The 23,036-nt window shown below is 29.6% G+C and overlaps 2 protein-coding genes across 5 annotated transcripts; both read right to left on the reverse strand.

The window, feature by feature from the left end:
- Window positions 1-5,494: 5,494 nt before the first annotated feature.
- LOC107031811 (nascent polypeptide-associated complex subunit beta-like) lies at window positions 5,495-11,488 on the reverse strand. Of its 4 annotated transcripts, XM_015233287.2 has the most exons (8): window positions 11,358-11,488; window positions 10,371-10,438; window positions 9,678-9,826; window positions 9,534-9,590; window positions 9,257-9,295; window positions 8,989-9,166; window positions 8,582-8,623; window positions 8,341-8,484 (listed from the first exon to the last, which is right to left on the reverse strand). In XM_015233287.2, the coding sequence occupies exons 2-6, from the start codon at window positions 10,436-10,438 to the stop codon at window positions 8,991-8,993; spliced, it is 489 nt and encodes a 162-aa protein (XP_015088773.1). In that variant the 5' UTR covers window positions 11,358-11,488; the 3' UTR covers window positions 8,341-8,484; window positions 8,582-8,623; window positions 8,989-8,990. The 4 variants fall into 4 exon arrangements, with proteins under 4 accessions (XP_027767655.1, XP_027767656.1, XP_015088773.1 ...); XM_027911854.1 differs by lacking the exons at window positions 8,341-8,484; window positions 8,582-8,623 and adding an exon at window positions 5,495-5,818; XM_027911855.1 differs by lacking the exons at window positions 8,341-8,484; window positions 8,582-8,623 and adding an exon at window positions 7,935-8,226.
- A 5,407-nt stretch (window positions 11,489-16,895) lies between these two features.
- Window positions 16,896-22,445, reverse strand: LOC114073960 (two-component response regulator ARR11-like). Its single transcript, XM_027911722.1, has 5 exons — window positions 22,313-22,445; window positions 19,207-19,353; window positions 18,433-18,735; window positions 18,162-18,238; window positions 16,896-17,594 (listed from the first exon to the last, which is right to left on the reverse strand). Exons 1-5 carry the CDS (start codon window positions 22,443-22,445, stop codon window positions 16,896-16,898), a joined length of 1,359 nt encoding a protein of 452 aa, XP_027767523.1.
- Window positions 22,446-23,036: the final 591 nt, after the last annotated feature.

Raw genomic sequence — 23,036 nt, forward strand, 5'->3', positions numbered from 1 at the left:
TTATAACAATTCCAATACTTTGAGGATATTTTAGACCCATTCCAAAAAATAATTCAATAAATCCCCCTAACCCAACCCACCCATCATCGTCTTCTCTAAACATCTGGGCACCCATTTCTTTTGATTTTCTTCTCCAAATACGATAGTTCTTTTTCCCAATAACATTTGGGCTCACAACCATCACCACACTGTTCCTTTTTTATTATTTTATTTTTCAAATATCTTTTTGTTTTATTTTTTATCCTAATTAGCAGGTTAAAAATTTATTAAAAATAAATAAATTTACTCCTATGTGAAAATTAATTTCTTTCGAAAAAGAATCTCATGAACAATTTATTATTTAAATGGGTCTATTTCTAAATTTTCTAAATCAGATTCATCATTTTTCATCATTTTACTGTAATTATTTCTCTTCGCCATTGTTGGATATTTATGTTTGCAAAAATGGAGACTGAAATTGGAAAGAAGAACAAGAAAAAAATTAAAAAGTCGACTGAATATATATTTCACGCACAGTCATCGAGTGTATTACACTTATTGGGCCAGTTAAGCAAAAAGTGTCAATATGACATAACAAAAGCTGACATGAGGTGTTTAAAATGAACATCATCCGCTTAAGGTATCTAAGTGAAAATTCATGCCAAATTTAAGGGGACACCTATGGGTTATGCTTTTACACTTAATACTCACTCTCTCGATAATTCACTACTCACTTTTGCACACTTATTAAGGAGCTATAAATACAAGAATGGTGTTACTGTTTTATTCTTTAAATATAATAAATACAATATTTTGAAAAATAGTGTAGAGAAATGAATTTAATTTAGGATAAAAGTTATTTAGGAACATAGTGTAAAATTATCCACTGATTTCATAAAGTGAATAAGTATAGTGGAAAACTATTGTTGAACGGGGAGTAATGTAAAGTAAAATAATAATTATATCATCTTCTCTTTATCTTTCAAACAATCATCTTTAATTTTATTTTATATTTTATCATTTTGCTTTCGGAAAGTGATACTATTAGATATATTTGGAGAATCAAGTGAACATCAACCTGAGATGTTGAATTTTTTGATAAATAAATAGTCGATGGTGATGAGATGAATAAATTTTTAAAGGAATAAAACTTACCTCCACGGTGTGTTTACACCAAGTCAATACATGTATGTCATGTGTTTATATTTATAGTTCATTTTACTTAACCATAACTAATTGACATGTGTTTTACTTCATTAAATCACATAATAATGGAAATTGTATTGGTTTAGTGTAAATATCTAGCGCGAATAACTTTTTCATTTCAAAAGGCTGAAAAAAGTGAACAAATATACTAAATTTGTTTATTTACCAAAACTTCAACATAGATGGTGCATTTATTTCATAAAAGTGTGTCATATATCATCAGAAGATAAGCTTTAACAGTGGGTTGGTACATTTTATAGAAAAATTACTTCTTTGTTCAGGGAAAATTAAAAAGATCGATTAAAGATAATTATTGATGAATCTAAAATAACACTCTTCGTACATAGATATTATCAACCCAAAACAACAAATATTCAGGAAAAAAAATTACATAATAATCTATATGAAATAATTAATATAGTAAAAGAAACGGTTAAGTATAACGTTAACGAATAGATTTCTTGAAAATGAAGTAACACTTTTATCCAGTTGTGCTTGTGCTTGAAAGTTTAAAGACTCGTTATTCCGTACTATATATTATCCAACGGGTTAAGCTATACTATATTAATAAAAAAGTTATATCATCATCTTAGGTTAACCGATTTAATTTAAAATTAGCAAATCATGTTAGCAGTACATAGAAATCATGTTAGCGGTACATAGTATACAATATAAACTTCTAAAAGAATGATTATGACCAAAAAAAATATAAACTTCTAAAAGAATAATTATGACCAAAAAATAAAACTTAGATACAACAATTTGTTTTTCACTTCTAATCAATATGTGTTGTGTCTTTGATAGTAGTCTCAATTCATCAATATATTTGATTTCCTCTTATTTGGTAATGTATATCGGATAAAAGAATTGAATGAGTAAATCTATTTATGTCACGATTAGTATAATTTATAATTGCATATAATTCTGATAATCAATTTTTTGCTAGAAAATAAATATGGTGGACAAGTATGAGGTTTTTCTTGATAAAATTTTTAGCTCTTGATAAAAATTTTAGCACAGTGGATTGACGAAGAATCAACGGCACTATTTCAACGATTTGATTGAGATAAAATTTTTAAAAAATCGTCTTAGGTACTGATACGATTACGTCAATACGATCACGTCGATACAAACCAGAATAGTATAAAGTTATTAATATCTGACGTTTATCTAAATTAGTCAATAATGTACAAACAATTATAGGACATTATAAAGTTATTTATACCTAATTTATTTAGAATTTTTTATTAGTAGTGTTACATTTTAAAATTAAAAATAATGTATTTCACATATTAATACTATTTATAATAGTAAAAAATAATTTGAATCAATAAAATGTTAGCATTTGTTTGTAACACATTGCCTTTGATGTTGTTATATTTTTTTGTTTATAAATAAGAATATTTATGTAATGTAAGTCAAAGTTATGAAATATTTATGTTGAAAAGGTAGATAATACTTTTTTTTAAAAAAATATAATCTTTTTGTACTATTTTGTGAGAGAACTACTAATATAGAACTTACTTGCTAAGTCACTAATTAATACTACAATTCAATAACAATATATTTCAATTTCATATACTAACAATATTAAGGTTTCCGATTCAATTTTTAAAATTGAAATTACAATACAATGTTATCTTCGAAAGCATGGTAAAAAATGAACCCAAACATATGTAATCCGTCCAGAATTTTAAGGGTTGGACTCAATAAAATTTGAATTGGGTTCAATCTCAAAACATTCAAGTTTAATCCATTTGAAGAGATTTCACATCTGGGTCCAATTCAATCTCCAATTTCAACTCGTTTTAAAACTTTTTATTAAGATATGTTCCTATATTGAAGGTATGAATTATTATCTATTTAGCATCTTTTAGGATTTATTTTATATATATATTCGTATGATTGTGACATTACTATTTTTATGAAATCTTAATTATCTAAATTATAATTAAAATTTTATTTTAATCAATTAAATTGTAGCCATTAATTCTTACTTATGTCATGCGTCTCACGTTCAAGTATGAATTTGGAGAAAATGGAGAGGAGCCGGATCGATTGAAATATACTAACGTCAATCTTGATTCAGTTAACAAGGTATTATTGGAATCTTCTTTTATTCTTAAGGCTTAAAATTAGTTATACTTTCGGATTTAGAGTATGTTTGGCATTACCTGCTTATTTTTATTGCTACTTTTAAAATTAAATTTTTTTTGAAAAAGTGCTTTTTTTTTTTAAAAAAAAAATGTGTTTGCCTATTTATTTGAAAAAAAAATTTCATAAGCAAATTGTGTTTGACAAATATTTGTTAAAAGAGCTTTTAAGAGTCGAGTTATAAAAAAAAATGCAAGTATTAATGTACTTCAAGTATTACAATTATTTTATAAAGAGAAATTATTTTTAATATCTATTCGAATATTAATTTAATTTTTATTTTATTAAATTAAAATGTGCATACTCAAAATTTTCAATCAATATTATAACTTTTTTGGAATGCTAAAATCTTTAACTATTTTTTGTAATCTTGCAAAAATATTGTTGTTATCTTTTTTCTAATCGTGCAAAGCAATACTAATATAATAAATAAAATAATAATACATAAACGTAAAATAAAATATAAAAAAAGTAGTATACATAAATAAAATATAAAATTCTTAAGTGAAACTTAACCAAACTTATGAGATATGTTGATTAATTTATAAGAAATCTATTGATGTATATATATATATATATATATATGAAAGAGATATTTTAGTCTTGAAAAAAATAATTTTTTATTTCTGTTTTTGCAAGAAGCAGTGGCGTAGCCATATAGTGGTAAGGGTGTCCAATTGGATACCCTTCGTTCGAAAAAAATAGCATATATACAAGTAAAAAGGTATCCGAAATGATTAATAAACATATTTTGGACACCCTTTAACATAGGAAGCTACTATTTCTGGATACCCTTTATGAAATTCCTGACTCTGTCACTGACAAGAAGCCGAAACTTTTAGCTTCTTTCAGACAATAGAAAAATTATTTCTGCTTCTATTTAAAAACAATTTTAATATTCGCCAAACTCCTAAAAAAATTTAAAATGATGTTTTTCATTAAATAAGTGTTTTTGGACTCTCAATAACAATATCAAACATACTCTTAATACAATAAATTGAGGAGCGGTTTTCCAAGCAATTTACACAAGATTAAAATTATAATTATAATGAGTGGTTTATTTATAAAAGAATAATAATGTGGAAATTATATATTATACAATGATCAATAATATTGGAATTGATATGCACAATTTGCTTGCTCCAAGTGGTTCTATTCTTTATATAGACTAGACTAGATGTCATTGGCCCTGTTTTATATAAGTGTATTATATCTATTTTTTCAGATTGTGTCAAACAAAAGAGTCTGCATATAATTGAATTTCATAAAAGATGATTAAACATTTTAATAAAATATTCTGCGGTACATCTAGTGTTAATTGAAATCCATTAAAGATGATTAAACATGTTAGTAAATACAATCACAATCAATGCAGTAAAATAGAAATGTTTTCTAGAGAGAAGAGAAGAGGAAGGAGTAACAAAAGTATATCAAGTTATTAAATACATTTATATAGCTTTTAGCCGAAAATATTCTTTAACTATATCCATACTTAAACTACATCCTTAAAGTATCATTTTTAGCAAAAAATATCCTTTAAGTATTTGTAAATGAACAACTTTCATCCTTTTGTTAGATATTGTCAAAAAAACTAATGGATTTTATGAAAACATGAGCAGTTAACGTGACTATCAACAAAAGTTATTTTGCATAATTTCATTATTTGCTACAAGTTCTTGGAAAAAATAAAAAAAAACTTAGACATTGTTGCTTATGGAAACTAAAAATGATTGGAAGATGTGAGTCTACAATATTTGTCTTTTTCGTAACGGAAAGAAGCTGGAGATTAATTATTTTTACCTTTTTTTTTAACCAATTAAATCAATTGATTTTTAGGTCAATCTAATATCGAAGTGACCAAAATATTGATTATGTCTCGTATTTGAGTTTCATTCTAGATTATTAGAAACGGAAGTCTTCAACAAATGTTGCTTTTAGCATATTCAATTGAGAAGAAACATATTTAAACTAATAATATTTTAAATTAAAATTATATGAAAAAATGGTCAAATTAAAAGTTTTGCATAATTCTGAACTCAATTACGAAAAAGTTTACGATAATATTCTTGGCTTATCTAAACACTAAAAATAATAATTAGGAAGGGACGAGATAATTTTTGTGGGATATATCGGATAGTTCTACGAGAAATTCAAGTAGAAGGATGAAAATTATTCACTTTAAAATACTTAAAAGATGTTTTATGATAAGAATGATACTTTAAGTATGTAGTTTAAGAATCTATATTTAACGATTAATATAGATCTTTCGAATTACTCCCCCCTCCCCCCCAAAAGTGTAGCATTAGCGGCTCATCAAAAAAACTGTAGGTGGTTCACTTTTACACCACCTTCCTTACCATCCTAGCTCTGCCAGCTGCAATGGGTGGTAATGTTTGGCGTCCGCCACCACCACCTCAGCACTTTAATGGTGGTCATCATGCTATGCCCCATATGTCGATGCAGCCACCCCCTCCACCACCTGCACCCGGTTGAAAAATTGGAACCCCAACTTCTGTATTAGCTTTGACATATTCATTTCTGGGATAACACGTTTTTATACTAGTTCATACGCGGTAAAAAGTATAACCTTGAAATTTCAAAGTATGATTGTGTTGAATTCTGTGAAAATGATACATGTCAAATCACACTGATAGTGTAAAATATTGTTGTGTATTGTATGCATGTGATGATTTAAGTAGTGAGAGTCAGTTTGGTGAACTCTCTTTTGCTTTTTACTTGTTCAAGATACTAAAATTAGATTTTTCTTTTTATTTATCCATTTTGGTTAATGAAGGATTTAATCATTTTCTCTCAATATTAGCCTTATCTTGTACTTATAACTACTTCCTTTAGTTCCTTCCTTCTACTTGTTATCACTAAAGTACATGCTCAAAAATAGTTGAATTTCATTTGCCCTTGGTAATAATTATTTTAAATATTAATAATAAACATAGACTTACTAGTATAAAAAATCTAATGCTAAGCTATTTAAGCCAATAGACCCTTCTAGATGGAGCCTTTCATGATCTTCGTGCTGCTGCTGTAGGATTAATGGACAACTTAACTGGAAGTTTACATAAACCAGTGCGATTGTACCATTTTTGGTGTTCAGAGGACAATGATTCATCAAAAGTCGCGCTCTGAGTGACTGTAAAATCAATGATTCAAGGGTTAAGGTTGACATTTGCAGCAAGTTGAGAAGTTGATGAACCAATATAATGTTCCAGCGAAGGGTGTAAAGTGACAATGGTGGCTCCATCACTACTTCCACCATTCTAAAGAGGTCCTTCATGTGTGCAACTAACACCTTTGTCAAATTTGATTATGTTAGAGTAGAGTGGTGATGACCCAGCGGTTGATTCATATAAACTCAAAACAATTCTCCACTTATGAATTAGATTTTGAGATTAAATTAGATCCTCGTGTCATCATCTTAAAATGGTATTAAAGGTTCCTCTCAATTTGGACTTTCATATCCACGGCCCATGCCCTAATTAGGCCTGGGTGCGAAGGGAGTTACTACTTACTAGAGCGAGTCAAAAAGTTTCACATTGATTGGACAATGGAGTAGTTTGCTTGTATGGACTTGATCATTTTCCCGTGATGAACTAGCTTTTGGGATTAAGTTAATCTCATATGCCACCTCATATGTCTTAACAAATCATTGCTTATTTTCTCTACTGCTTCTCTGTTAATTGCACTTTAGTTGCCTACCCCTTAAGAACTCATAGCAGCATTTAAGCTGAATAGGAATAGAAATCTGCATAAATAGATGGATAATCAAAAACTTGGATGCAGAGTTAAAAGTTTTTCTGTTTTCAGATTTATCTGTGCCAAATGCAAATTGCAAGAAGCTTTTCCTGACCATGATAGTACATGCAACTGCGCGGCGCTTTCCATAATAAATGTCTAGAGAAAATAGCAAGTTTGTCAATCCTCTATTCCAATCCTTATGTATCAGAGCACAACTTTACAACTTCTGTTTAGCTTGTCTGCAGGATCATTCTATTTATGAAAACTTATACCTAGAGAAATGATAATTAGCAGTACCACCGTATGATGAAGGCTGATTTTGCATATTTTGCAAGTGTAAGAAGGAAACAGTAGAAGCAACAAATGATATAGTAACTAAGAGGCTGAGTAATCCACTCTGACTTTCCATAAAATCATTAGTCCACCCCTCCAAGAACTATCTATTAATCGGGGTAAGGAGTCGTTATGCCCTGAACAAGATTGACCATCTGGCAATTACTATGATGACAACGTTGCTAGTCACAGTAGTACTGATAGTTGAGAGTGAAGCAAGCAGTGGAAGCATGTGAGAATCGATCACAAGGATGAATTTCTAGTTTTAGCTGGAAAGCCAGAAGATGGCAGCAGTGGACTTTGCAAGAAAATATAATGTACAGAACTGTAACCCAGTATAATAATAGACCAGTTTCAGTTATGCTAATTGACTCTAACTAAAAATGTGGCTACATGAGTTCTAACAGTATTCAGAATTTTGAATGTTATGTGATCTCTAAGTACCACATGAGCCTATTGGATGCAAGTAGGTCATTGCAACAACTTATTTTCTACTGTGGAGTTGTAACTAGTACAAAATACTTTTTTTTCATCTGCTAAATGATACTAATTAGCCACCTTTCGATACAATCAAATAGAAAGCCCCAAGGGCGCCATATTCTAGGAGCCCAAACTATGTGATTGAATAAATCCTTGCTTATAAGTGTTTGTTGTGTACTAAGCGTTGAACAAACGGATTGTAACGTACTTATTAATTACCTTCCAAACCTTGCTCCATTAGCTGGAAAAACACTTACCTTTCTTGTGATCAACAGAATTCTTTGAAAAATAAACATTGGAGTCTTCCTTTTGGTTTAAAAACTGCACTTAAAATCCCAGAATTTCCTTAGCAAAGTGTGAAGGTAATTAAGAGAGAAGATAACTTCAACAAGATAACGAGCTACTTAAAAACAGTTTGTGTACCACTCGAGACTGTGATAGGGAAGTGGTAACCACAATCATTATTTATCAAAAGTCTTTAGAGTTTTTCTTGGAGCAAATAGAAATCAATCAAGACCAAAGCAAATACCAAACACTGGGTGGAATTCCAAAAGAACTAGTCCACTGGTTGAGAGCACCCTACAAAGCAATCTCAGAACTGTTACTGCTTGGCCTGTAGTTGCTAAGCTCTAATAGCATTAGCCTTGGCCCCCTATAATTAATACAGAATTGTTACCTCATGGCAACCAAAATGACTGCTCAACCTCAATTACACAACCTGCTAAGCCCCCATCATACACAAAACATAAGGACATCAGCAGAGAGCAGAAAGTTCTTCCCCGTGTGTGTCAAAAAGGAGATCTATGTAATCACGTTTCTTACTATAAAGACTATCTTGAATAGAATAACAGATACTATGAAATATTCTTACTATAAAGACTAGCTAGTACAGAATAACAAATATTATGACAGGAGAAGGCAGCAATGCTGAAATAGAAGATTATGCTTTGAAGGGCAAAGTAGATTACTATAAAAAGCATTTAAGAATTCTTTTGAGATGTGTCACAATAGAAATGAAATAGAACACTCAAAAGCTAAGGCAAAATCTAATATCAGAACACTGGAAAGTAAGTTCAACAAAACCTTCAGGAAGTATGGCCCTCCTCAGCGGCAGCTTCAAAAGTTTCACCAGCCACAAGTTCTGGTACATCATCATCATCTTCCTGTGCTGCAACAGCACCTGCAGCCACATCTGCAGCACCAGGTGCCTGCTTCTGGAACTGCTCAGCCAACTTCTTCAAATTCTCCAAATTATCAGGACCTGAAAATTGTAATTTTCATCAGTCAAAACATATACTTAATTGTTCAAGGTTTCTCACGACTCGATGTAAGCCTAACAAATGGCACATACCCAGCTGGTGAATAATTTGAGGAAGAATATCCTGCAATTCTGCAAGAGGAAAGAAATATTGCTTAGAAATTCTTATGCGCATCCCCAAAACATAATCAAAAGGACCGTAAGGAAGCACAAATCCACTAATAATCAAGGACTCATGTGTTGGAGACCCAACAGAAAGAATGCTAGTCTCATAATCAAATTTGTTTCGTGACATAGTTATAACTAATAAATCATATGTCAAGGTTACATTCATAAGGCGCAAGGCATGAGGAAAGAGAAGAGCACATACTCTTTGTCTGGGGGGTACCACTGACTACCCATGTGTTTGCAGCAATTGATGCTTGAACTAAACAGAATCAGAAACAAAAGGTTATTAGAATGGCAATAATGCGACAGATGACTAAACTATGTGAAACATGGATTATGTTTATACCTTTGGGGTTACTGAATTGGATAACAACATCCTCTTTGAAAATGTTGACTTCTTCAATGGCAGGAATGGAATTGACACCTATTCTTTTCAAGGTGCTCTGTAGTCTTTTGTCATCGGTTGTAGTTGTCTTGTGTACGGCTTTCTTCTTTCTGTAGAAGAAGCACTCATTCAGCAAACATGGATGAGAAAAATAAGATATCCCTCATCAATATACTTCTCATTTCTTCTTCCTCTCCCTTCCTCACTCAAGTTTTGACCCTTGGACAAACACTTGTCAGTCATTACTACTTAAGTATGCATTTGGCCATTAGATTCCAAATATTTTTCATTTTATTTGTAATTTATGAATTTGGAGATGAAGATGGAGTTTGTTTGATTATATACTTTTTGCAAAAGAGAGAATCAACCACTTTATTCGGAATTTATGAAGATGGAGTTGGAAGATACGTTTGGAGCACTTTCTCAAACTTGGAATCACACTCCAAGTTAGAATTGGAAATTTTATAACCAAACACTCATTATGTAATAATGAGCAACTCTGAAGGAAAAAAACGAATAGTTATCATGGCAAAACAGCTCTCAAGTAACTGGAATCTTTCAAGTTAGCAACAAACCCACATTCTTTCTCAATACATTAACACAAACTATTTCCATGTCGCAACAGTCACAGAAACTACAGAAAACTAAAAATACCTTCTCATGGTACCCTTTCCACCGGTTCTAACCGAACCGGCCATCTTTTGCAACTTTTCTACATTCATCTGTCCCAGAAAAACAGCAAAAGTCAACATTTCTCAATAAACAAGCAACAAGAAACTGGCATATTTGTCGCATTCAATTTTACAGGCACGATACATCTGTAACAACCTCCATGACTATAAAACTACACTTAAAACACATACAGAAAACTCAAAAGCCAAAAAATAAATGCTTATATATAAGAAGCTTAACACACAAGCATACATGAATGTTATAGCTAACAGCAAGTACCAACTTGACAAAGACAAGACCAGGAAACAACACATCCATATTTTCAGGTAACCAGTTTTCTAAACTACTAAACTTGGTCATTGATATGCAAAAAGAATATAACAAAATAGTAAGTCTCCCAGCAAACTATAGAAAGACAAACACGTAAGTGCTTAAGGGGAGCTAACAAAATCAACAAGTAAAGAAGTGTCATTAGATAATTGGTCATTTATCCCCTTTACGCAGTTACAAAGTATGCAAAACATTCATTCAAGAATATTACAAAAATCATTTCCAAAATCCACATTAAAAATATAAGCTTTATCCTTCAAAAATCAAAATTCCACCCTTCTGTGTCATCTAACAGTAAGAAAAATCCCCATTCTACCATACACACAGTCCTACTATAGAATAGTACACAGTCAAAGTTCCACCATAAAGCAAGCAACTTCTTTTCATTTTTCAACAAATTAAGATCCAGGAAACATAAACCATATCCAATCGAATCAATAACGTCAATTCATCCAAACCCCATCAACAATTTAAACACAAAAAGAACATTCAATACTATTATCCAAACAAAAAGCATACACTTAACACACAGAATTCATCAGATACATGTACAAACAAAGAGAGAAAAACCAAGAAAATCATAAAATTGAACACCCATTGAGCAGATTAGGGGGTAGGTGGAGCAATAGTGAAGCTAACCTTGTGAGGAGACGACTGAACTAAAACCCTAGCCGCAGATAAGAGGAAAAAAAATGGAAGTCAGAAGGAAAAGTTGCTCGGGTGAAGATAACTATATATTGTACTGTAATGTGAGAAGTTTTCAATTTCCGGTTTTGCCCTCAACACTTTCTCAATAAATACGTATGTATCCCGTCTTTTTTTTTTCTTTTTTTCTCGATAATAGATAATCGAAAATTAAACCAAATCGATAGACTATATTGATATTTTAGTTTAATGATTTCATTTGATTTTTCAAAAGATATAAGTGAACTAAATCGATGGACATTTTTTTATACATTGCTTTTATATAATACAATATTGACTAATGTGATATATACATTCTAATACAGTTTATAAATAATTATATAATTTAGTGAAGGTTTTTAATACTTATCTAATTTGGATCAAATGAGAAACTTATGGGTTACAATACATTCTCGACCTCTAAAAATTCAAATCATATTTCGATGATAAATCTTGATGAGACGAATATAATGCACCAAAAATCATCTCAAAACTTCATCTACAACTATGAGAAATATCAAGTTCATGCGCAATTACTCGAGCGACATCTCAAAAGCAAAGTGCTAGTCGTTTTCAAAGTATTTATCAATCAAATTCTATTTTGATTCATGATGTCTCACCTATTGGGAATAACATGTCATCAATAAATCCATCTCACCACAAATTTTTAGAAGATTCTTGTCATTTGATAAATACCAGCTGGTAAAGATTGACGAAATTACATTTTGTATATTATCATATATATGAGTGTATCGATACTTCAGTAATTTTGGGGTAAATCAATTTTCTAAACTATTAAATTGATCACTAATAAAACAATATGGTTACAAGTCTGGACCTCCTTTGATTCTTCTCTCTTATAATTTCTCTCTGATTCGAGGGTCATAATGACATATTTCTTGAACTAGGGTGAGATTTATTTAATCTGCAATATCTTTTTGAATATTTCATGAATTTGCAGAACATTCGAGATGTCTCTTCAAAAGGAATATCCTAGTAAAGTAGCCTATAAGAATTCTAACTGAAATTGAATACATCAGAATTTTACCACTATTGCGCTTGAATATGTTTCTTTCCTTTTAATCACCTTCTGAGAATCCACCATATAGTCAATTCATTCATCAGTAAAAGAACACATTTTACCATTATCTCCAACAATACATGTTTCATTTCGAGTTGTTTAGAATCTGTTGCCTCGATATACAATGGCGAATTAAGTATTTCCATTAAGGAGGCTCGAAAAAAAAGTGTAGAAGGAATATGTTCTTCATTGGAAGATTGGTTGTTTGAGCAACAATCGGAAGCTCAATTGCCCTAATACCATGTTGATGTTGGATATTTTGTAATATATAGAGGTTTTAAATTGAACATAGTTCATGAAAAAACATGACTATAATAAAAAGTCATTTGTTCATGAAAGAACATAAATGTATAAAAATTCATCTCTTAAGTTTTATAAATACAACGACTCATCACCATACATAGCCTAAAAAAAATATACATGTATATACAAGGACTTTGTCGTATCCTCAAGGAAATGACTTGTATTTTCCCCAATATATATACGAGCAATATCTCTTTAAGAAAAGGAATTTTTCATGCTAAAAATCATTATTTTCTTCAGCTATACTTCCTAATTGTACTAACAGTTCGATACTTGAGTTGTCAGAGATGAAGAATAAATGGTTCAGAGGAAGAAGACAATGTGAGAGAAGAGAAAGAAATTATTTAATCACAATTGGTTTACTTACTGCGGAAGCTATGGACAATAATGATGGTTTAGAGAACTTAAAAGAGATAAGTTTCACAAAAAAAATACTTTTTGAGAAACGACATCTATCATATCAAATAACCAAAGAGTAGTTAGCCTTGCGATTACAAAATTATGTAGAAGCATAAACTGGATAATTCAAATAAACTTGACCAAGCTCATTCTCATGACCAGGATAAAATGAACAACAAAAATATGAAGAAAATCCTAAGAGATCTTACCTGAAAGTCAATATGAGTACAATAATACGAAGTGTATTACATAAAGATTAAGGTAATTAGAAATACTATGCTAAATTAAGATGCAATATAATCAATCCCAAAATAATTAATTCCATGTATGATATATCACCGGTCTAATAAAAGGTTATGTAATGACAGAATTATTGAGTTCGATAGTAAATAGAACAATAATTTCAAGACAAGAACTTAACAAAAGCCTATAATCTAATACGACCATTAGTTCCAAATAATAATAATAAAAGCAACAACCCTAAGTCATGTCAAACAAAATAATGCATTTTCATTTGACAAAACAACTTTTTTCACTACAAAGAGCCTAATGAAAATTAAGTAATTATTAAGTTTTAAGAAAATGTCAGTGTGGAATTATTTTTTTTACCGAAAGAGTAAAATGACTACTTCAAGTATATACATCAATCTTTCTTTTAATACTAAAAAATCATTTAAAAAACTACCCAATTTGCAAAGGGCTTGTTTGATTTGAAATAAATAAGTTAAGATTATACTCCCAACCAAACATTAAAAAAATGGAATTTAATCTTGTGTCTAATATGACTATATAAAACAAGTCAAATTCATACTAATTTTAGCTAAAATCAATAATCAAACACAAAATATATGTAATACCAAATTAGATAGAAGTACTAACCCAATCAACAGAGTAACTTGATCAAATTGATTGTCTTGTTCATTAGGTAGGTTAGCACTTTAAGGTCCAAGATTTCGTAAGAGATAATCCATGTTATTGAAATTTAAATATGCATCACAAATTTATACTAATTTCAGGTAGAATCAATAATCAAACACAATATATGTAATATCAAATTAGATAGAAATACTAACCTAATTATCAGAGTAAATATGATCAAACTCATTGTCTTACTCATTAGGTAGGTTAGCATTTGGACGTTCAAGATTCTGAAAGAGATAATCCTTGAAATTGAAATATGCATCATGATTTTCCTTCTTATTTGAATTACTCCCTTCAACATAATTCTCATATATGATGTCATATCAATATTTCTTGGACAAAACATGATTGGTTCACCAACATGTTGTTGGGAATTTGCATTTAGACCATTAATAGTAATATTTCCAACATAAGTATCAGACATCATTGCACTACTTGAATAAGTTGTCATATTGTTCGAAATGACATTGAAGTTTTAGTTATTAATTATTGCATTTTCAATGTATGTACTAGACACTATTCTCCTTCATGAATATGTTGCTCCCCGGGCCACATTGAGATCAAAGTTGTAATTCTTTTTAGTATGATTTTTTCTTTGTTAAGTGTCATATCAAGCCTAAAATTAGTATTCCCATTATTTGAGTCTTGTAGTCCCTATAAATCCAACATTTCAAATAATGGTCAATGTTGTTTGGGGAGACAAAAATAAATTATTAAATGATATGCTGAGGTAATAGGTTGAACCTGAAATTGTGGGCGGTAGAGTTGTTTTTGAATTGAACTCTTTTCTCGAGCAAAAATATTATTGGTATTATTAGTAGGAAATGGAAACTCTGGGTCTCTTAGGATTTGATTTGGTTTTCATTGTTGATTTGGTACATTTGCTTGAAGATAAGGCATTACCCTAAATTTTTGAAAGCTACCTCTTGTTTCTTGAGAAACATTTCTGGATGGCTTGATTGATCGGTGACAAATATATTTTCTCTCTTCTAGAGATCTCCAATTATTACGATGACATTTTTGAGAGGTTATATGAAAACAATAAAAAAAGAGCAGGCCATGGATATATTTATCATTCGACTCATTGTTCTTTAGGTGTATTTGAAATGACCGGAGTCATTTCTAAAGAAAAATATTTTTGGCATTTCGTAATTAGTGCATGATAAAAAACTTTTGAAATTATATGAATTAAAGATTGATACTAATATTATTCCACTGAACTATAAAATAATAGAATTTAGCAACGAACAATTGAATTCTATCAGTAAACATATAACAAAAGTCTATCACTAATCTTTTTTAACGAGTGAGTGTTATGTTATATGATTTTGAAAATAAATTCGTGCTTACGTAATCATAATCATGAAGTCGTTATTACTCACATTATTAGGGTAGATGAGAGAACATCAAATACATAATTTTATAATTTGTTTTCACATCAAAGATCTATATGAACTTGTCTTTGAAATTAATTGATTTTTTTTGTCACGATGTATGAAGATATATGTATCAACATATGTTTATCTAATTATGTATAATATTTTTATTATATCAGCCTGATGCGAAGATTGAGCTTATTTCACTTTGAAAAAAAACTGAATGACACCAACTTAAATCACCAAACAAATGCAAGCTATACAATTTTTTTTTGTATTTATTTTGATGTGGAATTTAAAGGATGTAAAATTGTAATGTTGAAGTTATCATACAAAAGTTTGTATTATTTATATTTGAACTTGTGAAGTTTATTAGTACAAATTTGTTAAATAAAATTTGATCTGCTTTAAATGTGTTATTTAGTAAAGTTATTCATTATTTTGAAGGCTTCATATGTAAATCAAATTCCACGTTAATTATTAAAGTAATAATAATAATTTTGTGAGAATCCAGAAATAAAATTATATATTTAAATATTAATCTCATATAATGACAATTTTAAATTCACGCAAATTAAATTTTAAAAATATTGAAATCATACTGCGAAGGATCTAAACTGTCACAAACTGATATTAAAAAACCTTCACAAATTTAAAAGTCAACTTGTGGAGACTGTCGTGGAGGTTTACGAAAAAAAATCTTAAGAGAGCTTACCTGAAAGTCAATATGAGCACAATAATAAAAAGTGTATCTCATAAATGTTACCAACACACAACATATTATACTAAATTGAGATGCAATATAATTAATCCCACAAATAATCGATCCCATATAGAATATATCACCGTTAAACCAAAAGGTTATAAAACGATAAAATAAATGGGTTTCATATCAAACAAAATAATAATCCCAAAGTCAAGAAACTAACAAAATCCTTTAAACTAATGATGAACATTAGTTCTAAATGGAAAAATAAACACAAACCAACAATCCAAGTCATACCAAACAACACAGTCTCCAAAAAACTTTGTAAGATGCAATTTCTACTTGAAAAAACAACTGTCACTACTGAGGAGCCCTTAGGTTATGAGAGTTGCAATTTCTAGTTGAACGCTTGATGTCCCTGCCATCTGCAAATTAAGATTTAAAGTAAAATTTAAAGGAGATTTTAGATGTCTACCACTAAATTTAAAGGATATTTAAATTTAAAGTAAAATTTAAATTAACGCCTGATATGGATATGTAATACAAATAATGATTTAAAGTTCGTACTAGTTTTAGCTAATATAAATAATCAAACACGAAATATAGGTAATATCAAATTAGACAGAAGCATTAACTTTACCATCAGAGTAAACTTGATCAAACTTACCATTTTCTTCATGAAACTTAGCACTTGGAGGTTCATGATATTAAAGGAGGTATTCCGTATTCAGGTAATATGCCTCGCAATCTTCCTTCTCACTTGCATCAGCCTCATCAATGTCACTCTCACATAATGTCGCAAATATATCTGACTCATCAATATATTGTTGAAAATTTGTGTTTGTTTCTCCTACTCCATTAATAGCCACATTTCCAACATAAGTATCAGACATCATTGCGTTATCTGAACATATTGCCACATTTTCTGCATTGACATTATATTCATCAACTTGCACATTTCCAGTGTTTGCACCAGACAATGTTTTGTTATTTGAATATATTGTCCCATAGGCCGCGTTGAGATTCAAGTTGTTATAAGCATATTGAGCATGATCATGATCTCCGTTGTTAAACGCCCAGGCAGGCTTATAATTAGTGTTCCCAGTAATTGAGCCTTCTAGTTCTTGTGAACTCGACATTCCAAATAATGTTTCAGGTTGTAGCCCACCACCAACATTATTGTTGAATTCTTGTTGAATTGAATTATCTCCTCTAGCAAAAACATTGTTGGCATCAGGAGTTGAAAATGAATACCATGAACCTTTTTGGATTTCATCTGAGTTGCGTTGCGGATTCAGTACATTTGTTTGAAGTCGAGGCATTGCCCCAAATTTACTTTCATGTCCTGACGGGGCACAAACATATCTTTGCTCTTTTCGAGATCTCCAATTATTGCGACGACATTTCTAAAAGATTGTCATAAGAAAACAACAAAAGAGAGAGTTAGACCATGAATGTATTCATCCTCTGAACCTATTGTTGTTTAGGTGTGTTTGGAACAACCAAAATCAATTAAAACAATAAATTTTTTTGGTGTTTGATAATAGGTAAAAGACTAAAAATAATATGAATTAAAGATTGATAGTTATTGTACCATTGAACTACAAATAATAGAATTTAGTTACAATTCCATAAATACCGTAACAAAATCTATTTCTAATCACCTTTAATGAGTTGAGTGTTTTGAAAATTGATAATAATATTTAAATATTCACGGATAAAAGTGAAATAAAATTACAAAATCTACTTTTGATATAAATAAAAATTAAGATAGTTGCAAAATAAATAACTTCTCACTGAAGTGTGTGCTAAAAATTTTTGTCCAAACAAAACATTTTCTATAGCAACCAATTTTGATAAAATAACTTCACAATTTTATTTTTGTGTTTTTATTTTGCAAAATAACTTTCCTCGTGGCATACACACACAAATAATACATGATTACAACTTATTTTTTTTAAAAAAAGATGTACCTGTAGATGGCTAGCGATTTGAATTCTTGTAAGACCGGGCACTTGCATAAGCTCAAAAATCTTCTTGGGGTAACAATCTACATGTTCCATACGAATGTAAGTTTAATTTAATAACTATAATATTTTCATTTCAACTACGTGTAAATACAACAATCATTGTGCTTTAGTATCATATAAATTGAAGTTCGCTATAAGTAAGAATTTTCATTGTTAATATTATTCAATATAAATAAATAATCAATAAATTTAATTAACGGTGAAGTAAACTTACTTCCATCTCCGAGTTGCTCTACAACTTTCATAAATTTGGTATGAAGTTCATCAGTCCATTTAGTTCGATACTTTCGCCTAACAACCATATTAGTAGCATTGCTTTGACTTTCTCCTTCATTGATATTAGATACATTTTTCATTTCTGATCCTTCTCTTGCTTTCTCTTGTTGCGTGTTCCTCTTCAAAACAATTTGCCATAAGTATTGCAAAATTTCTTCATCAAATGGCTTTTTAAGGGAAAGATAGGCTCCTTTATCCAAAGCCTTTTTTGCTACCAGCTCGTTGAGTTCATCATAAACAACTGCAAAATTGATTGAAAAATTTATTAATTAAAATTGAATTATATTATAAATTATATGAATAGTTAATTTCATGCTTACACTAAAATTTTATTCAATATAACGATAATATTACATAACAATTCTTTATCATATAGTAAAAACAAAAATTAGTAATTGATAATTTATGTAGTTAAATAGTTAATTTCATGCTTACACTAAAATTTTATTCAATATAACGATAACATTACATAACAATTCTTTATCATATAGTAAAAACAGAAATTAGCAACTGATAATTTATGTCGCTAAACAAAAAAATCCTTACTAATCATATTTATCGATAGATTACAGAAAATATTATTTATCTAAAAATAATTTAAATATAAATTAACATTGAAATTTATAGCTAATTTTTTTTCAATGTATTAATCAAAATAACGGATTTTTCCATGTTAGAATATAATAAGTGAAAGACTAGAAAAAATACTTACCAAGTGTAACTATATCCAACACCACGGCTTGAGCTAAGAGGTCAAAAGAATAAATGTTCGATGGATGAACATTGAGTATCATTACGTCAATTTTTTGCTTTTCCTTGAGCATTGACATTGCTGCTAAAGCCGTATCAACCGTCACAACTGTATTAATGCTTTGTAAAAGTTAGTGAATTGAAATAATATCACAAAATTATCATGAAAGTTTGTTCTTTATAAACAAACTCAACTATGAATTTTTAGGTTATATTGCAACAATTAAGTGTATGCAATTGTGTATATATATTAATCTAACTTATATTATAATCATTGTGTGCAATCTAACAAAAACTTTATACAATAATATTTAAGATGACTACTTTGGATTATAAAATTAAAAATATCATACAGAAATATATTATTAAAGAATCTATTCAAATCAATTAGCAAAGAAATTCAAGTCAATGATTTAACACACAATGGATACAGAACAATTAATGAATACTAACAAAGTGACTGAGAAATAAAAAATAAAAGTATCATAAAATAGCCCTAAGCTATACTAAGGCCTCATTTGTTTTCATTAAGATTAAGAGGTCTGAATTTAAATACACATCTGAATATTAAGATTTGTATTAAGATTCAGATATTTTGATCTGAATACACATCTGAATATTAAGATGTGTTCTCTAAATCTGTACACTAAATAATTAATACTGTTTGTTTTCAATATCTAAATGTCCATGTGAAATTAACATTAAATTAATAAAATATCAAAAAAATTTCATTTCAACAAAATATATCGCTTTTGATTTTAAAAAAAGTTTTAAAAGTTTTAATAATCATGATTTGGAAGTATAATTTTTTTTCATTCAAAAACCTTGATAAACGCCAACACACCAACAGTGTGTTCTTGACACAATCAATACAAAAAAATTATTAATATAAAAAAAACTTGAAAGATTTATGAAAACTTACTAGTTCAAAAGGGGGGAAATGATGTTTGATTGAGAAAAGAGAGAAAGAAAGTGTTAGTTATGAGATAAAAAGGCACGCTTAAAGCAGAGAAACGATGATTTATTATTTGATAAATTAGTAAATGAGTTTGAATGTTGTTAAGAGTCTCCTACAAATTTCATTCATTCAGACCTCTTCAGACCCATTTAGAAACTTTTAAAAAATAAAACAAATAAACTTAATGGGCTGAATCTAAATTATTCAAATTCAGACCTAAAAACCAAACGTACTTAATAGGCTGAATCTGAATGATTAAGATTCAGACCTCCATTAAGTGCAAACAAATGAGGCCTAAAATTGACAGGTATATATATTTTTTGCACGGTAAAATAGTTCAAGAAAATAAACATTTTAAGATAGCTTCCGGATAAGATAATTATAGCATTTACTTGTTTTTTTTTTAATTAAATCTAAATATTGTCTATTTTCTTCAAAAATTAAAGTAAAAGAAATAATTGAACAACCATAAAATTAAAGCCAGAATAAAATAAGTGAAGTTTGAAAAGCGTTGAGTGCATGTAGGTTATATAACAACCTTGTGAAGGTAGAGAAATTATTTTCAAAGACACTCACATCTCATCTTCCTATCTTAGGTCATGCCCTCAATAAGTAAAGTTGTGTCATGTGTTGTATAATCACATCTCCCCAATAATTTTTTGGCCTACATCAACCTCTCCCTCAAGACAATTACATCCAACCTCTTGCGCCTTCTCATTGGGGCTTCTATACATCGTCACTTCACATGTCCAAACCATCTCAATCTCACTTCTCTCATCTTATCCACCACAAAGGACAATTGTATCTTATTTAGATAACCTCATTCCTAAACAAATCGCTCCTAGTATGACCACATATTCGTCTTAGTATCCTAATTTCTAGAATATGCATCTTCTGAATATGGGAGTTCTTAACTGGCCAATACTATCTTCCATACAATAACTTCAGTCTAACCACCACGTTGTAAAACTTATTTTCATGTTTTGGTTGTACCTTTTATAACGCAAAACTCTAAAGACAATCCATCACTTCATCCACCCCGCATCAAGATGATGTGGATTATAAAACTGAAGTAATTGAAATTATCTTTCTTGAAGATAGATTATGTGTCGACGCTCACTTCCATACCGGCCTCATATATAGGCATCACAAAATTTGCACTTCATTACTCTAATTTTTGTTCCTCCTTAACTCTGAAACTCTTGAACTTCAAAATTTGCCTCCACACTTTCATCCAAAATTTGACTCCACTACAAGTCTCATCAATTAGTATTTTTTATCATCTACAAATGATATACACTGGGGCACATCTTCTTAAATATATCGTGTTAAGATCCATCACTATGACAAAAAAAAAAGAGTTATCCCAAGTAGGAAGTAGTCCGACTCCCATCCACTGTGCTCACCCAAGTTTTAGCTCCATCATGCATGTCATGTATCTGTTATGTATCTTTCTAATGTAAGTTATTGATACACCTCTATCCTACCGAGATCTCCACAGGACTTCCCTCAATTCTTCAGGGCTTTGTCATAAGCTTTTTCAATGTCAGTGAACACTATATGTAAATTTCTATTCTTTTTTTGATATCTTCCCACCCTTATCTCAAAAGATGGATATATTTTCTAGTCGATCGTCCGGCATAAATCTAAACTGATTCTCAGAGATGGACAAGCTCACTCCTGTTCAAGGGTGTTACATATATATATCTTTTGTGGAGGAAGCTAATCAAGGGTGTTACATGCTTATAGAAAAAATAAAAAATTGAAAATATGATTGACTTTTATATATAATCACCCAAAACCCACTCATTAACTAGGAAAATAACATACACAAGCATTTATGACAACAAGAAATGGTGAATTCAAGATTTACAAGTCTATAAATGAAATTTAATAAGAGATTGATGTACAAATAATAACTATGATAATAATGAATTCAACATTTACAAGTCTATAAATGAAATTTAATAAGAGATTGATATACAAATAATAACTATGATAATAAGTATTATATCCATTTAATCTATTATAAAGGGAAATCACACAAAGTTGAATTGTATCAAAATATTTAAGGTTATAACTTTATCATATATACTTTTAGAAATGTTACCTTTATATTCATAAAACGTCAGAAAATCAGTCATCTTTTTGGTAAACTCTTTGTCGTTATCCACCAGCATTACATGAACATGTTCAATCTTTCCATAGTAAGGAGAAGACATTGGATTGTTTATCCCTTCCATAGTTTGAAAACTTTCTGCGGCGGACTTAACAAGGATATAAGAAAGTAATTTGATGTATAAAATTAGGTTAAATTTGTTGAGAAACCCTTAAACTCTTTTGATAGGTGTTTATATAGTATTTCTACCGGCCGATGGACATGCCTAGTATTTGACCATATAGATAAATTTTATTTGACCTATTTGATTTTTTTCTTTCTTGAGTCTAGCATACTTTTGTCCTTTTTTTTCTTTTTACTTCCACGGATTTTATATGAAGCGCAATATTATTTTTTTTTGATAAAATCATTTTTCATTTTTCATTTTTCTAAAAAAAGTTTTTAATTATAAGAAAATACTTATGACTTATGCCACTTATGATTTACAAGTGAGTACTCAATTTCAATTTAAATTTATAACAATTACTCGTTTTTACTTTATCTCAATTTTATTTCAATCACTACTTGCATATTATTATCACCATTATAATTCAAAAAAAATCATAAAATCACTATCTCCTTTTATCATATCCACCGTATTGCATCATGACCAAAATTTGAAATTGATCTAAACAATAATATTTTAAAGAATTTATTTTATATATATATATATATA

Source organism: Solanum pennellii, chromosome 9 (genome assembly GCF_001406875.1).
Source record: "Solanum pennellii chromosome 9, SPENNV200".
NCBI classification, from domain to species: domain Eukaryota; kingdom Viridiplantae; phylum Streptophyta; class Magnoliopsida; order Solanales; family Solanaceae; genus Solanum; species Solanum pennellii.

Bases quoted from the DNA above. Each gene is read 5' to 3' on its own strand.
- LOC107031811 (XM_027911854.1), bottom strand. From the start codon at position 10,438: ATGAATGTAGAAAAGTTGCAAAAGATGGCCGGTTCGGTTAGAACCGGT. The intron at 9,827-10,370 runs GTATTTTTAGTT...CTTCTTCTACAG, and splicing joins GGAAAGGGTACCATGAGAAG to AAAGAAGAAAGCCGTACACA. The intron at 9,167-9,256 runs GTATGTGCCATT...TACAATTTTCAG, and splicing joins TCAAATTATTCACCAGCTGG to GTCCTGATAATTTGGAGAAT.
- LOC114073960 (XM_027911722.1), bottom strand. From the start codon at position 22,445: ATGGAAGGGATAAACAATCCAATGTCTTCTCCTTACTATGGAAAGATT. The intron at 19,354-22,312 runs GTAACATTTCTA...GCATTAATACAG, and splicing joins GACGTTTTATGAATATAAAG to TTGTGACGGTTGATACGGCT. The intron at 18,239-18,432 runs GTAAGTTTACTT...TGGAACATGTAG, and splicing joins AGAGCAACTCGGAGATGGAA to ATTGTTACCCCAAGAAGATT.